This window comes from Poromitra crassiceps (assembly GCF_964638095.1).
Source record: "Poromitra crassiceps genome assembly, chromosome: 22".
NCBI classification, from domain to species: domain Eukaryota; kingdom Metazoa; phylum Chordata; class Actinopteri; order Beryciformes; family Melamphaidae; genus Poromitra; species Poromitra crassiceps.
Window position 1 is genome coordinate 16780194 of NC_139647.1, and position 17559 is coordinate 16797752.

The 17559-nt window shown below is 46.0% G+C and overlaps 1 protein-coding gene across 7 annotated transcripts in view; it reads right to left on the reverse strand.

Annotated features, from left to right (window-relative positions):
* Positions 1-287: 287 nt before the first annotated feature.
* Positions 288-17559, reverse strand: part of LOC310796253 (calcium/calmodulin-dependent protein kinase type II subunit gamma) — an 81524-nt gene continuing 64252 nt past the window's right edge. Inside the window, exons 14-22 of one of the 7 annotated variants that reach the window (XM_083658403.1) lie at positions 13809-13889; positions 9745-9789; positions 7645-7690; positions 5617-5727; positions 4032-4172; positions 2767-2842; positions 2483-2577; positions 1602-1854; positions 288-823 (exon numbers count right to left, since the gene is read on the reverse strand). In XM_083658403.1, the coding sequence (XP_083514529.1) occupies positions 1622-1854; positions 2483-2577; positions 2767-2842; positions 4032-4172; positions 5617-5727; positions 7645-7690; positions 9745-9789; positions 13809-13889 (828 nt within the window). In that variant the 3' untranslated portion in view covers positions 288-823; positions 1602-1621. Of the gene's footprint in view, positions 824-1601; positions 1855-2482; positions 2578-2766; positions 2843-4031; positions 4173-5616; positions 5728-7635; positions 7691-9744; positions 9790-13808; positions 13890-17559 lie in introns of all 7 variants that reach the window. The other 6 variants (XM_083658402.1, XM_083658405.1, XM_083658404.1 and 3 more) reach the window with 6 other exon arrangements.

The following is a 17559-nucleotide window of genomic DNA, read 5'->3' on the forward strand; positions in this document are numbered from 1 at the left end:
AGCTCAACAATAACACACCAGAATACTACAAACCAAAAAAAAAAGGAAAAAAAGGTCCCTTCAGTAACGCCTGTCCCTCTCCCCCAATCAATCAAAGGTTTAATACATGACAACATTGTCAGATGTCAACAGATGTTTACAGTCGACACTTTGGTGCCTTTAATTCTGATATTAGGTAATGACTAGTTGTGCTCCTTACAATCCCCCCCCCCAAAAAAAAAACACCCCTACCCATATATAGACTACCTGTTAACTGCAAACCAAAGGAACAAACAGTACTTCTAAAATTAAAGTTATGTTCTCTGAAGAACACAAAACTAACCCCCAACCCCAAATAAATCAAAATTCTCTTCAATTAACGCCCCAATCCTATGCGTGTGTGAAGTGTAAAGTTCCTTTATTTTTATTTTTTTTATTATATATATATATTTTTTACATGTTAATACTTTTCCAGACGGCGGGCAAAACAAAGAGGGGGTGGGATGGGCCATGGGAGAGAAGGACCAGGACAGCATCACCCGTGTGTAGCCATCAGAAGCATGCAACCATCTGCAGGAAGGGGCGGGGCTACTGCAATCAGTCGCCCCCCCCCCCAACGTCTAGCTAGGGTTGGACTGGATTGGTGTTGGTCGGTGTGGTCCGTCAGTCAGTCGGCTTTTCAAATAGACTTATTTTTATTTGTTTCCAAATTGTGATATATATATATATTTCTCCCTTGTGTTTTGACAACTTTCCAAGCGGCCTCATCCCGGTTGCCAGGTTCCAGGCACCAATCCGACCGCGGAGAATAAATGCTCCAAACAGCTTTAGAATTCAGGCAAAGCTGAGAAAGGAAGGACGCATTGGTTAGTGCGTGAGCTGTCTCTACATGCTGCAATATGCAAACTTTATCACAATAATATAAAATAAATACATAAATAAATGGGACAGATATATTCTGTCTGTGACCCTGTTTATGACCCTGTGTTAATCCCCCCCCTCCATTTGCCTGAAAATAGGCTCGTTTGAGATGACTGCTGCGAGTGCTGTCACATGATGCATCAACAAGCTGAACACCAGAGCCAAAAACACAAGCCCGACCGAGCCCGTTCTGTCTGAGCCCGGCCCGGCTCGTCTCATTGGCTACATTTATGGGCCCAAAATGTTCTTACTAAGTTGGCTGTTGATCTAAACTATAACCCTGTTGTCTGTTCAGTCTTATGAATACATAAAGTAGTACCTGGGCCTGGGTCATAAAGTAGTACCTGGGCCTGGGTCATAAAGTAGTACCTGGGCCTGGGTCATAAAGTAGTACCTGGGCCTGGGGTCATAAAGTAGTACCTGGGCCTGGGGTCATAAAGTAGTACCTGGGCCTGGGGTCATAAAGTAGTACCTGGGCCTGGGTCATAAAGTAGTACCTGGGCCTGGGTCATAAAGTAGTACCTGGGCCTGGGTCATAAAGTAGTACCTGGGCCTGGGGTCATAAAGTAGTACCTGGGCCTGGGGTCATAAAGTAGTACCTGGGCCTGGGTCATAAAGTAGTACCTGGGGCTGGGGTCATAAAGTAGTACCTGGGCCTGGGGTCATAAGGTAGTACCTGGGCCTGGGTCATAAAGTAGTACCTGGGCCTGGGGTCGGCGGTTCACTGCAGAGGTGCAGCCGGCGCCCCCGAGCAGTGGAAGTGCACGTTGAGCCATTTGGTGTCCCGGCGGTGCCACACGCGCGTCTCCTCGCTCTGGCAGGACCGCGGCCGGCCCTGGCTGTCCATGTACTGCGTCAGGCGGATGTAGGCGATGCAGGCGGCGTCCTCGCCGATCAGGTGCACGTGGGGGTTGAGGATGGTGGTGTGGACCGGCTTGCTGTTTTTACTCAACACTGTGGACGAGGGAGATACTGTATATCAGAAATATAATACTATATAATATATAAAATATAATATCGATTCAACAGCTGGATGGCTCAACTGGCTCCACATTGATGTCTTTTCCTCAAGAAGTGGCGAGTGGGCGTGGCCACTTCTCAAATCTGACAACACTGAAACAGTCGACATCATTTCATTTGGACTAATTGTGATTCAATTAGCGGGGATGGGACCACTTTGTGATTTGGGCTGATAATGTGTGTGTGTGTGTGCGCCCGCCCCATTTTCTCCCCAATTGTAATTTGCCAATCCCCCCGCCAAGCTGTCCCGTGTCTCCGCCCCCTCTGCCGATCTGGGAAGAGTTGTAGACTAGCACCATGCTTCCTTCCGATACGTGTGCAGTCACCAGCCCACTTCTTCTCAGCTGACAGCGAGGAGTTCACGTGTTATTCTTTCATCATTGAGCAAAGTGCAGCTCGGCTAGATTGATAATTGCACGACTGTTCATTCAGACTGCACTCATCGGTGACGGGGTGACTAGAAGAGTATACGTCTGTGGGATTGTATTCAAGAGGAAAAGAGTATAGTGAGACAGATGACGGTGTGTTTCTGTTCGAGTACAAAACACAGCGAGCCGCTTACAGTTTTCAAAGTAGAACTTGTGGAAGTCCATGCCTTCCACCAGGTTTCCCAGAGCCTCCGGCTCAAAAGACGTCAGGCCCGGGTCACAGATTCTCCTGTCACAGAGAACAACACAAACACAAATGGACTGTTAAGGTCCTTACACATCAAGAGCGATGCGAATATACGGCACGAACTTGCGATTCGAGTTTTGACCCACCTGTCAATCACAGCAACAGATGTGTACACGTTAAGAGATCATTAAAACAGTGCATTTATTGCTGAAGCTGTACGTGCAAACTTACGTGTAAGCCTCAAAATCCCCGTTGTTGATGGCTTCGATCAGCTGCTCTGTAATCTTTATGATCTCTTGTTTACGGGCTGGAAATGAGAGAGAGAGAGAGAGAGACAGAGAGAGACACACAGACAGAGAGAGAGAGACAGAGAGAGATACAGAGAGAGACAGAGAGAGAGAGAGAGACAGAGAGAGACACAGAGAGAGAGAGAGAGAGAGAGAGAGAAAGAGAGACAGAGAGATTTATTAAAGATGGCGTCAAACTCAGAGATGGCGGTTGAACATGCAAACCACTCCATGCTTCACCTAGACTTTAGCTTTAGCTTTAGCTTTATATATATAGACTTACTACCTACAGTATATAGCTTTAGCTCAGGGGTGGCTGGAACCTCTGACATTTGAAATAGGTTCATCACATAAGCACTGCCTCCCGTAAAAGTGAACTTTCAAGTCAATATATGCCCCACTCTTACACAAATACTGTATACACACACACACACACACACACACACACACACACACAACTATTTCTGTCTATCCCTTCGCGACTGGATCCTAAAATGTCTTTAACAAATGACTTCAAACCAAGAGAACATTACTGAACTGACACAACTTCAGACATCATTGACTGAGAGCACACACACACACACACACACACACACGCACACACACACACACACGCACACACACACACACGCACGCACGCACGCACACGCACACACACACACGCACCAATGAAAACCCACTGCAACATAGTTAATAAGAATGCTGCCTGCATCTGAGGGGAAAAGGCACCCAATCACACGCAAAGGCCGGAAATGAACAGAAGGAGGCATCAAAGTGAGGAAATGTTCAAGTACACGGCACGGCACGGCACGGCACGGCACACCAGATGATGTCCAAAGTGCATGCACACACTCTGAGGAGAGGAAAGAGTCCAGTTCCTGATCCTGGAGGAAGAATGACCAGAACCCACCTGCTTTATGGCTGTTGATCTATGCAAAAGTTGAGCAGCTGGCCCAATAGATCACGTTTTTTCCGTCAACCCAGAAAAGCCAGCTAGCCTGAATACAGCGCTGTGTGTTTACATCATCTTCACAAGAGAAACACAGCCAAAATGCAAAGCAAGAGAAGGTTTGGTTTCTTCCACTCCCCCACAGCCTTCAGCCCACAAGTTGAAGGAGAACTTAGAAGGAAGAGCAATTAGAAGACACCACACTGTTCCGACCGGGAGCCATTTGTAACGAGCCTTTGTACAACCCGGCTGGCACTTACTCTGCTGCAGGCTGCCGCCGCCGCCTGCGGGGGGCGGCAGAGGCTCCGGCTCGGGGCAGAGTGCTTGAGCTGAAGCGGCCCGAGCCAAGGGAGGAGCCAAGGGGACTTGGGGGCCGCTAGTAGCCTCTTGCTGCGGGTCAGCTGCATGTGGCAAGCCATCCCCCGCAAAACAAAAGGATGGTTTAAGCCAACCTGATGGGCCACGTAGAGTACATCACTAGTCTAATGCTCAGGTATACACAAAGTTAATACTGGAGACTTCACTCCATGTTTCTATACTCGACGTGCACTTACGTACACTATACGTGTGATGGCAAGTTGTTAATTGTGGCATTATGTAACACTAGTTATGGTTATATATAAAGAATATACAAGTGATTATGGGAAATGAGCCATTTCGATTTACTGCACATGTACTCCCAATCAAAATTTGGACACGGCATTTGTCTTGATTTTTACAATTTTCCACGTTTTAGAATCATAGTAAAAAAGGAACAGGCCAGCACTCTAAATGTCCTTTCAAATTTTAATCAGCATCTGGGACAGACGACAGCACAACGGATACGTTTCTTAGCCTTCATCAGCGTGGTCTTTTTTTGCTTATGATTTGTTTTGGCCTTGCACCTAAGCTGAACGTCGGGCTTGAGTGTGCTGCTCGTTATTGGTGAGTTTAGAATAATAGTAAAGAGACATACAAACTATGAAATATGAATAACTATGAAATATGAAATTCAAATGGAATTATGCAGTGACTAAAAAAGTGTTAAATAAAAACTATCTTATATTTTTAATTATTTCAAGTAGCCACACTTTGCCTTGATGGAAAGGCAAAGGCTTTGGAAATAATTTCATACATATGCATCAACTTCACTCTTATTTATTATACAGTTCAAGCATTTAAGCATAATAAGCCTTTCGATCGAAATGTCATTAAGCTAGTATATTCAACCAGGTGTGTCCAAACTTCTGACTGGTAGTGCACATTTAAAAACAACTGAAATGTGCAAACACACAGTCACAGATGAACACAAGTGAGTGTAGATAGTAACCGCAGCTTGTAGTGGAGCGTGGAGGCCAGTAGATGGCAGCAAAGGGGGACAGTCTGGAGCTACTGCAGTAAATTGGGGTGGGGGGGGAGCAATTTCTCATGTACTCATATTTATTTGGAATCATGTGGAGCCCTTTCAACACCAAAATGTAGCATTGTTCTTTTGCAAGAGGGTTTAATTCCCAAATGTTGGTCCATGTTGGACTGTAAGCGGCGTCCATGTTGGACTGTAAGTGGGCGTCCATGTTGGACTGTAAGCAGGCGTCCATGTTGGACTGTAAGCGGGCGTCCTGTAAGCGGCCGTCCATGTTGGACTGTAAGTGGGCGTCCATGTTGGACTGTAAGTGGGCGTCCATGTTGGACTGTAAGCGGCGTCCATGTTGGACTGTGAGTGGGCATCCATGTTGGACTGTAAGCGGGCGTCCATGTTGGACTGTAAGCGGGCGTCCATGTTGGACTGTAAGCGGTCGTAAGAAGAAAGCACACAGAGGTAAAGCCAGTTCAGAGCGGAGACAGTTAGAGCTGCTGCCAACTTACAGGTGGGTGGTGGGCAGGGAGGGGGCGGGGCTTGCTGGATCTGTTCCTCAATGGTACTGCACTGGCTTAACACCACTGCACTGTCTGCACTAGCAGTACTGCATGCAGCCACTGGGCCCACCACAAGACACACACACACACACACACACACACACACACACACACACACACACACACACACACACACACACACACACACACACACACACACAGGTGAAGGGTGAGAGCATGTTGCTACACATTGTAGCACTATTTCAAATCACCAAAAACAGCGCATAGTACCTAGGCATTAAAACATAGCAGGCCGACACATAAACAGGAAGAAAACATGCCCAGGGAAAGGGCTTTCTCTCACTCACACACACACACACACTCACACACACACACACACACACACACACACACACGCACACGCACACACACACACCCACACCCTAACCCAAGTCAGACACCACGCTAGAGTGTGAGAAAGTAAACGAACGCTCGTAGACAAACTGGAGAAAACAGGAAGTGCGTGTCATCTCTATCTACGCTTGTCACTTGTCTCTGTTGTTCACACCTTTATGAGAAGCTTGATGCATAGAAACACAAAGCTACAGAATCACAGGTGCTTTCTCTGAGAATATGAGACATTTGGTCCACTTTCTTCTGTCACATCAGGCCACCAACCTGTGCTTCATCCTAACTGGTTGTTGTGTGTTAGAGGAGCACGCTGGCCCTGTTCCACCCAGGGAGAGGTGCAAGGTCTTTAAAGCCAAATGAGCGAGCCAGCAAGAGGAAGACAAGACGAGAGAGCAGGAACAAGACGCAACTCCATTCCACGTCGGCGATGATCCACTATGAGATGTGGTGCTGCTAAACCCAGGGAGAGCAGCCCTGAACAAACAGGATTCACTTGGTTCTGTGAAGCGAGCTCTGGCCTAGTTCATTCACTTCTAAACAGGTTCATCCCTGTGCTGAGGAGGACCGCTTAGGGCCTTAAGACACACACCAGAGACCCACATGGTAAACAATGGTGAGTTGAACAGGTGCCACCTCGCTAAACTCACAGGATCCTGGGCGTAATGACTCCGTGGTGAGATGACGCTCCTCTTGTGGTGAGAGAGGAGGGCATCTGCTCAGTCTAGAATAGAGAATCCCCCCTGTATGAACCCTTCAGAGGAGTGCATCACGGTCCGCTCCGCACCTAGAGCTGCTCTCCGTCACATTCGGCTTGGGTTCTCCCTCAGATCCTCTGGGTATTTCTCAGGCCTTTCTCTCCACTCGGACTTGAAATGAAAGTGCTTCCATCCCAGGACAGCACAATATTAGCTAGAGTACATAATACATATACACCATTTGATGGATGCTTTTATCCAAACCATCATAAAAATTCCTAGATTGCATCCATTTTTTTGCACGCACGGCCCCAGTGGGAAAGATATGCCTACAAGGCTGGCAGGGTAAGCGAGTAAGTGCGACGGCGGAACTCAACAGAAGAACCACAAATATCATCTTCACACGGGACGTTTTCATGTCCAGAGTTTTGACTCGGAAGGCGATCAGTGCCTTGCTCAAGGGCAACAACAGGATAGGTGTAGTGGCTGTGACCCCGGGATCAACCTTGCAACCTTTTGTGAGTCAAGACATTTGCCTGGCATCCATCGACAGGACTCATAGGTGTTCCATGTTTCCGACACTTCCTTACCCTTATCTAAGCTTGTGCCAGTGGGAGAAGAGTGAACAACCGTTCTTCCCGAAACCCCGTGACAGTAAATTATTGATTGATTGCTTATTAATTGGTTGTAGATCATTATCGACTCATTGATGGATCGACGAGGCATTTCAACTATTTTTCCATTACAACCCCCACCCAAAAGGCATGCAGATTATCTCAAAGAGAGTGAGAGGAAATCAATGAGACTATATTTCTGTCTGATCTGCAGTTCAACACAGCGAGCTCGCTGCCAAAGTACCTGATCAAAAATATGTATCAAGTGAAGGAAGCAAAGCAAGAGTAGGTGAAAGTTGGACGAGTACCTTTCCTACCTTTCATCTCCTCCTCTTCCATGTTATTACAGCTCTCTGTGGAGCCCTGCGGAGAAGAAGGGGTCGAGAAGAGAGGGGGATAGAGAGAGAGAGAGAGAGAATTGGGTAGAGAGAGATAGAGCAAGAGACAAGAGATAGAAGAAGAGAGAGAGAAATAGCGAGATAACATTTGTTTTACTGCGCACGACGTGTGGTGGTGGGGTTTGGGACAGGACACTTGGAGACACAGACAGCCGGACGGACAGATGGAGAGGTGGGACAACTCCCTCCCAGGAGCACAAACCAGCCAGGACAGCAGCGAGCCGCGAACAAAGCGTGCGACTACATTTGACCACATGTAAGCGCTTATCCAAGGAAGGAATCCAAGTGCCGCGTGCCGTGCCACACTGTCCTCCTTGCCGCGTCTTTGTGAGACGCCTACGGGCCAATCGAAAGAAATCCCGTAACAGCATTTGCGCGCTTTGGAGCTTTGAAGATCTCGACTTAGGCTAGTGTAGGAGCTTGCAGAAGACTAGTGAGACTTGATAGTGTAAGCAGCGTGGCGGTCAGCTCTATTTCAGTAAACGCTGCGGTGACTATTTGAAGATGCTGCTGTTAAAGATGCTATGTGATCGTGAGACGAGTCAGGATGATGCAAACTGAGTGACCCTAGAAAAAAATATAAAATTATGATTTAATTATTAAAAAATATATAAAAGCGCAAACCAAACAAAAACAATTAATTAATGAAATATTGAATACATTTGAAATAAAAACAAACAGCAGCTGAGTTGATCCACTTTGAATAGATTCCCCTGTTCTGGTAATCAGGAGGGGGAATCATTACATATGGTGACGTTGGGAAGCTCAACTGTATGTTTAGAGATATATACTGTATGTTTAGAGATATATACTGTATGTTTAGAGATATATACTGTATGTTTAGAGATATATACTGTATGTTTAGAGATATATACTGTATGTTTAGAGATATATACTGTATGTTTAGATATATACTGTATGTTTAGAGATATATACTGTATGTTTAGAGATATATACTGTATGTTTAGAGATATATACTGTATGTTTAGAGATATATACTGTATGTTTAGAGATATATACTGTATGTTTAGAGAGTTTAGAGATATATACTGTATGTTTAGAGATATATACTGTATGTTTAGATATATATACTGTATGTTTAGAGAGTTTAGAGATATATACTGTATGTTTAGAGATATATACTGTATGTTTAGAGATATATACTGTATGTTTAGAGATATGCTGTATGTTTACTGTATGTTTAGAGATATATACTGTATGTTTAGAGATATGCTGTATGTTTAGAGATATATACTGTATGTTTAGAGAGTTTAGAGATATATACTGTATGTTTAGAGATATATACTGTATGTTTAGATATATATACTGTATGTTTAGAGAGTTTAGAGATATATACTGTATGTTTAGAGATATATACTGTATGTTTAGAGATATATACTGTATGTTTAGAGATATATACTGTATGTTTAGAGATATATACTGTATGTTTAGAGATATATGCTGTATGTTTAGAGATATATACTGTATGTTTAGAGATATATACTGTATGTTTAGAGATATGCTGTATGTTTAGAGATATATACTGTATGTTTAGAGAGTTTAGAGATATATACTGTATGTTTAGAGATATATACTGTATGTTTAGAGATATATACTGTATGTTTAGAGATATATACTGTATGTTTAGAGATATGCTGTATGTTTAGAGATATGCTGTATGTTTAGAGATATATACTGTATGTTTAGAGATATATACTGTATGTTTAGAGATATATATTGTATGTTTAGAGATATATGCTGTATGTTTAGAGATATGCTGTATGTTTAGAGAGTTTAGAGATATATACTGTATGTTTAGAGATATATACTGTATGTTTAGAGATATATGCTGTATGTTTAGAGATATATACTGTATGTTTAGAGATATATACTGTATGTTTAGAGATATATACTGTATGTTTAGAGATATATGCTGTATGTTGAGAGTAAATCCTCCACAGGTTACCTGCAAGCATTAGTTGTGGCTGGTGGCTAGTGGTGGGAAAAGGTGCGCCTTACCTTGGGGCCGTCAGCTGGGTTGTGCACGACAGTTGTCTGGGCTTCCTGGGGGGAGGTAGGAGACACTTTACCATGCGGGGAAGGGAGGGGGAGGGGAGGGGGCTCCAGGGGAGATGCCAGGGGGTACCCACATATTCCACGACTACACACACACACACACACACACATATATATATTACACACACACACATATATATAGACGGATGTGCGCACACCAAAACACGCACAGGCGAAGCACACGAGCTACGGTCCAGAGGCTGTGGAGGATCTGGGTGATGGAGGAGGTGAGACACACTGTCAGTCTGCTTCACCATTACATCCAATAACAGAGAGCAACTGATGGTGTTGTTTTAGAAGGCCTTTAAGATACATGAAGATGCAAAGGACACCTAGAACATGTCAGCAGTGGGGCTTTGACTGAGGAGGGGGGTTCTGTGCAGGTTGTGTGTGTGTGTGTGTGTGTGTGTGTGTGTGTGTGTGTGTGTGTGTGTGTGTGTGTGTGGGGGGGGGGGGGGGGGTTGTTGGGGGAGGGGGTGGTTACCTCCCCCCCTCCTCAACCTAGCCTCTGCTGCAGCACAAATACCACAGAGACATTCATGGCAAAGCAGCCATGGAGCTGAGTGCCGCATTGTTCTGAACACCCACCCACCACCACCCGAAATACACCGGCGCAGCCCAGCCACACACTCAGCGCTCCTGTCATCCCCACCACACACTCCTGTCATCCCCACCACACACTCAGCCCTCCTGTCATCCCCACCACACACTCCTGTCAATCCCACCACACACTCCTGTCTTCCCCACCACACACTCCTGTCTTCCCCACCACACACTCCTGTCATCCCCACCACACACTCAGCACTCCTGTCATCCCCACCACACACTCCTGTCATCCCCACCACACACTCCTGTCTTCCCCACCACACACTCCTGTCATCCCCACCACACACTCAGCACTCCTGTCATCCCCACCACACACTCCTGTCATCCCCACCACACACTCCTGTCATCTCCACCACACACTCCTGTCATCTCCACCACACACTCCTGTCTTCCCCACCACACACTCTTGTCCTCCCCACCACACACTCTTGTCATCTCCACCACACACTCCTGTGATCTCCACCACACACTCAGCCCTCCTGTCATCTCCACCACACACTCAGCCCTCCTGTCATCCCCTCCAGCATTGGATAGAAGACCCACACACACACACATGGGAAAATGCAGCTCCTTGTGTTGACATGTAATTAAGGGGGATTTACACTCAGTATTTGTCAGGGGGAAAGCGACTTTTTTTGGGGTAGTTTGTAATTGTCCTGTTTTGTTCATTTGCATTTTGCAGGCTGTGGCTAACCACCATACCCTCAGCTTTGCCCCGTTGTCTCTAGAAAGCAGTTTGCCAGATTGATTTGGAGAAATCCAGATGAATTAAGGTGACTGAATGCATTGCAAGGACCATCCACAGCTGGACTTTGAAAGAAAATATAGAGAATCTATCAAACTCATTTCAGTCCGAATAGAAATCGGTCTGTGGGTTTTATTCTTGTAACTTTACCAATTGACATTTATTCCATTTCTAAGTCACTGTATCTGAACAGTTTATCAATTACTGCCCGTGCCTCTGGCTGGTCCAATAATGGGGAGGGGTGGTTTGGAGTCAGACTGTTACACTGAGCCAGCTGGTGAGAGGGGAGGTTTGGAGTCAGACTGTTACAGTGAGCCAGCTGGTGAGAGGGGAGGTTTGGAGTCAGACTGTTACACTGAGCCAGCTGGTGAGAGGGGTGGTTTGGAGTCAGACTGTTACACTGAGCCAGCTGGTGAGAGGGGAGGTTTGGAGTCAGACTGTTACACTGAGCCAGCTGGTGAGAGGGGAGGTTTGGAGTCAGACTGTTACACTGAGCCAGCTGGTGAGAGGGGAGGTTTGGAGTCAGACTGTTACACTGAGCCAGCTGGTGAGAGGGGAGGTTTGGAGTCAGACTGTTACACTGAGCCAGCTGGTGAGAGGGGTGGTTTGGAGTCAGACTGTTACACTGAGCCAGCTGGTGAGAGGGGAGGTTTGGAGTCAGACTGTTACACTGAGCCAGCTGGTGAGAGGGGAGGTTTGGAGTCAGACTGTTACACTGAGCCAGCTGGTGAGAGGGGAGGTTTGGAGTCAGACTGTTACACTGAGCCAGCTGGTGAGAGGGGTGGTTTGGAGTCAGACTGTTACACTGAGCCAGCTGGTGAGAGGGGAGGTTTGGACTCAGACTGTTACACTGAGCCAGCTGGTGAGAGGGGAAGTTTGGAGTCAGACTGTTACACTGAGCCAGCTGGTGAGAGGGGTGGTTTGGAGTCAGACTGTTACACTGAGCCAGCTGGTGAGAGGGGTGGTTTGGAGCCAGACTGTTACACTGAGCCAGCTGGTGAGAGGGGAGGTTTGGAGTCAGACTGTTACACTGAGCCAGCTGGTGAGAGGGGTGGTTTGGAGTCAGACTGTTACACTGAGCCAGCTGGTGAGAGGGGAGGTTTGGAGTCAGACTGTTACACTGAGCCAGCTGGTGAGAGGGGAGGTTTGGAGTCCGACTGTTACACTGAGCCAGCTGGTGAGAGGGGAGGTTTGGAGTCAGACTGTTACACTGAGCCAGCTGGTGAGAGGGGAGGTTTGGAGTCAGACTGTTACACTGAGCCAGCTGGTGAGAGGGGAGGTTTGGAGTCAGACTGTTACACTGAGCCAGCTGGTGAGAGGGGTGGTTTGGAGTCAGACTGTTACACTGAGCCAGCTGGTGAGAGGGGAGGTTTGGAGTCAGACTGTTACACTGAGCCAGCTGGTGAGAGGGGAGGTTTGGAGTCAGACTGTTACACTGAGCCAGCTGGTGAGAGGGGAGGTTTGGAGTCAGACTGTTACACTGAGCCAGCTGGTGAGAGGGGAGGTTTGGAGTCAGACTGTTACACTGAGCCAGCTGGTGAGAGGGGAGGTTTGGAGTCAGACTGTTACACTGAGCCAGCTGGTGAGAGGGGAGGTTTGGAGTCAGACTGTTACACTGAGCCAGCTGGTGAGAGGGGAGTCACTTTGTTTGAATGAGTTGCCATTTTGTTGACATGACGCATGCTGCCATCCTTCAACTCTGGGGCAAGTCTTGTTCAATCCCGACTGTGTTACGGACATGAGCTCAATCCGGTTACAGATAAGAGGCCATTTACAGCTGGCGCTAACATGCGTTTTCTGTGATCCGATTGCAATCGGATGGCAGAAAACGCATGTTAGCGCCAGGTGTAAACGGCCTCACACAGGGGCTGCATCCTCGTACAACTGGGATCTCCGTGTTTCCCGCCCATTCTGGCTCCTGTTTTACCCAGAAGTACTCGTTCACATGTTCTCCTAACGATGAGTAAAAGGCAGTGTTTTGATGTGGTAGTATAGTGGTACAAGCTTTGAGTTTTCCAGGCCCAGTTTCAATAAAATCGCAATAACCCTGGTGTACTACTTCAAAGAGAAGCCACCACAAACGGCCAGGTGACACAGCCAGGCACACAAAGGAGTCGCCCGGGAGAGGCGGCGCACAACTTGATTGAAGTGTCTGCTGTTGTACAGCCAAATGAAAGCCATTCGTCTACCTGCCAACGTTGAACACTGTGTAAACGTATCCCTGTGTGTGTGTGTGTGTGTGTGTGTGTGTGTGTGTGTGTGTGTGTGTGTGTGTGTGTGCGTGTGTGTGTGCGTGTGCGTGCGTGCGTGTCCCCACAGGAATTCTGGGTAAAACATAAGCCAGCACAGACGATCACAGGCACAAACCAGTTGTTCAATTTGAAAGTCATCAGGACTTATTGTCGACATCACAGCGTTTGTGTTCAAAAGGGAAGGCGAAGAGGCAGAGGGTGGAAGGACAAGAGAGAGAGAGAGGGGGGAGGAGTGCAGAACAGGGGGAGGAGTTAGTAGGGGGGGGGGGGGGTGCCACAAACAGATGGGGGCGGGGTGGGGGGGGGGGGAGGGGGAGGGACTGGGCGTAACGTATAAAAGATGGAAACAATGGGAACGATGGCTCAGAAAGCAACGTGAGAGAAAGCAAGTAGAGATGAGGTACCATTGGTGCTGAGGATGATATGCTGCTGTCTTTGGTGCTGCTGCTGCTGACTACACTGTTTTTACTGTTGTTTGCCTGTGGCTGGGGCAAAGAAACACAACAGCACACAATGATCTGCACTGTGACTACTACGCCAGCAAGGATCCTGGGGAACTTGTGCGGAACGTATAGGACTAGTCCTGGAACCCTAACCCTAGACAGGATTCAGAAATCCATGCACTCTTGCATCAGAGTGTAGGTGCAGAAGTTCATTGCGTGTGTGGATTTATCTAGAAATCTGGATGAGGCACATATATATATCTGTATATATAAAAGGTTACCAAATGCATTTTAAAACAATCAACATATTATTTTAAGAATGGAATTCAAACAGGTTCCCAGCAGTTCAACAAATAGATGGGTAAATCGGTAACAACCAGCGTAATATAAAAAAAGCCACAATTTGGGTTAAGCGTGCCTCTAAAACGGCACCACCTTGTGGAAGAAACCGAGGTCCAGCATTTAGCTGCCACACAGCCAGAATGTCAGTAACTTTGGTTCAGAAGATGATGATAACGGTCCAGGTCTGTGCATGCAGTGAAAGGCCTTGATATTAAGGTTAAGGGTTTTTCCAATGGCGGAGAACGGTGCGTGCGTGCGTGCGTGTACGAGTGAAGGTACGGTGCGTGCGTGCATGTGTGTACGAGTGAAGGTATGCATGTCGTGTTTAGCCTCCATTAGATCAAACAAAGACAGCTGAAGACAATAAAGAAAGACAGATGCTGATGTGCTATGACCCGCACAGCTGCACAGAGCACAGTGCCATCAATTGACTTGAGCAGACCCTGTTCATCTCTTTCATAAATAACAGTCTATCCACCTTATTTTTGAATGCCCCACTGTAAAAAAAATAATTGTGGGTACAAGGTCCGGTTTAACGTGACTTATTGTTGCAGCTTGCGATTTCCTTTGGTACACTCGGCTGCAGACCCGAATTATAAACCGGAAACTGGAGGACGTTATAAAAGTTATAAATATAGTCACGTTATAAACAAGCAACCAACGCTGGGGGTCCGTATGGAAACAGTGTTACTCGAAATGGTTAAAAGTTAAATCAATTTGGTCATTCAGTGGCGTTTTACGGCCATGTAAAGTAATTATTACGCTAGCCGCTAGCATTAGCCACAGTAGCCGACTACCCACAATGCATTACGTTATCCCAGCACCCGAACGACACGGCTGTAGAGCAGAATGGCTCTGCTGTAAAATCCTCCTAGATGTTTTTTTTGTCAAGTTAAAACCATAGACTGTAAAACAGTCTATTACACCGGAAGCGGAAGAAGCACCCATCAGGCATCATGGCAGCTAGAAATAAGGTGGATAGATAAATATACTGTATGTATATATCTATATATACAGTATATATACAGTATATATATATATATATATATATATATATATATATATATATATATATATATATATATATATATATATAAACCATGTGAGAAGACCACAACTTCTCCTTATCAGTTTGCCAAACCTCACAAGTCGGGCTTGGCATTACAAATTCTAAAAACATATTTTGGACACAATTCTAAAAGTGACTGATAAGAGTGTGGGTAGAGTGTGCTTTAATATTGACTTTATTTGACAGGAGTAAGCATTTTGAGCTACTGTATATATCTCATTTTCCATTTTAAAGTCCTACTCCTCAGCAACCTATCACAATATACTTCTAGCTGCTATACCAAAAATACTCTCTCTAAGGTCGTTTTCACACATATTTGGGTCGAGCCAGGCGCTGCCGCAGCAGTGAAAAGTATACAATGTTTCAATTTTCAACTAGAGCGGCTTCGTTTCACATGTGTTTTTTATCACCGCGCCCAGGCCGTCGTTCTACAGAGTGGAGCGTCATGTATCCATGCCAACCAGACGGAAGTAGACGCGTATAGCGTAATTCCACCCGGAAAGGAAGCCCGGGATGTAAACAGAACTGAACGATTGATTGAAAAGTTTATTTCTATAGGGACAGATACATAAACATAGAGCATTCACAGTCTTTGTTATATATCCTGACATTTATAGCCTATTGCTAGTTTGCAATATTTGTCCCTAGATGGAGAATGGAGAATGAACAACGCCGTTTGCTCTTGGTACTGCTTTTTGCATTTTACATCGTTTGTCTCTTTCAATATCGGTAAAGTGTTGAATTTGAAAACGAGGCACGGCTGCATCTGGAAAACAATGTTTTCATGTAATGGAGGCGGCGGATGCGAATCTCCAGACAAAGCAGGACAAGGCGCAGATTCTTTCTGTTGAACCGTGAAGCCCTCACCATACGCAGATATTATCAGCGAACAGCCAGGTAAGTTGTAAACATTAACGTTTGTAACGCTAGGCTTGCTATGCCCTTGGTGGTAATTTGGCCAATAACTGTTTATGCAATGTTTGTGAACGCCGAATTGACGTTAACATTAGAAATACAGCATTAGAACGAGCTGAAGTCGGCGCGCGTTCACACATCACTCGCGCCGTATTTAGGGTTGGGTTAGGGCGACGCAAGCCGCTCCGAAACCACCCTCTCCAGCTGAACCGAGTTCGAGTGGCATGTTCACACTGACCCAGTCGCGCCATGTTTGGCCCTAAAACTCAGTTAAGTCGACCTAAACGTTCCGGTGTGAAAACGACCTAAGTAGAGTATGGCACACTACTGGCATTTATTTTTGTTTTTATTATTTATTTTATATATTGTTTATATTTAATTTTATTACAGTGTGGAAACATTAGTTCACCGTCTTGAACTGATGGGCAGATTAAGCTATTCATTCTAATTGATTTGGGATGTATTGTAACTGGATGAGACCCAGGCTCAAAAATCTTCTCAAATGTTTTCTGGCGATTTACATACACTCGGCAATTGGACAAGACGTTGCCATGTGCATTATTGCATTAAATAGTCTGCTGTGCATTTACTATTTTATTTGCTCACGCTTGTGCGGGAGAATAGTGCAAAAAGCCTGGACTGAGGTTGAGCTACAGCACGTACTCGAGTTAGCGATATAGATCATAGATGGAGCATGTGATCAAGAAAGAAAAAGTTTGACCTGGCCTCTCCCTTCAGCCTCGGGCAAACTGGAGGGGAAGGGGAAAAAACATAACTGTATTCCCACGGGAGAGTTAAGAGGTGTGGAGAAGTGGATTACGTCAATAAAATGTGAAGAGCAATGTGCTGGTGAGGTTTTTCCAGCTGTTTCTCTGCTTCCACAAGATGATTGAATGCCCCCAGTGTAAGCTTGAAAAGTCTCCTGGCAGTCTCTGCGGCCTTGTCTGTCGACTAGGAACATCTTCCACCGGGAACATCTCCCACCCGAAAAGCCAAGGTGTCATACTGAGTCCAACAAAGTCAAAGTTCTCCTTCTCTCTAAAGTAGAAAATATCCAGCGGGTTCAGGACAGGTAACTCATCGCGTTACATTATATCTTGGTGACTTAATCATCAAGAAGTCAATATAAATATAGACCACAATTCACTAACAGTAATAATAATAATAATAATGATTGGATTTATATAGCGCCTTTCCAAGTGCTCAAAGCGCTTCACAGAATCATTATTCGTTCACACCATTCGTACCGGTGGTTCGAAAGCGTGGCAGCCACACATCGGCGCTCAACGGCCCCTCCGACCACCATCATTCATGTCTACATTCATACCAATCATACGAGGCAAGGAGGGTTAAGTGTCTTGCCCAAGGACACAACGACAGCAGCTG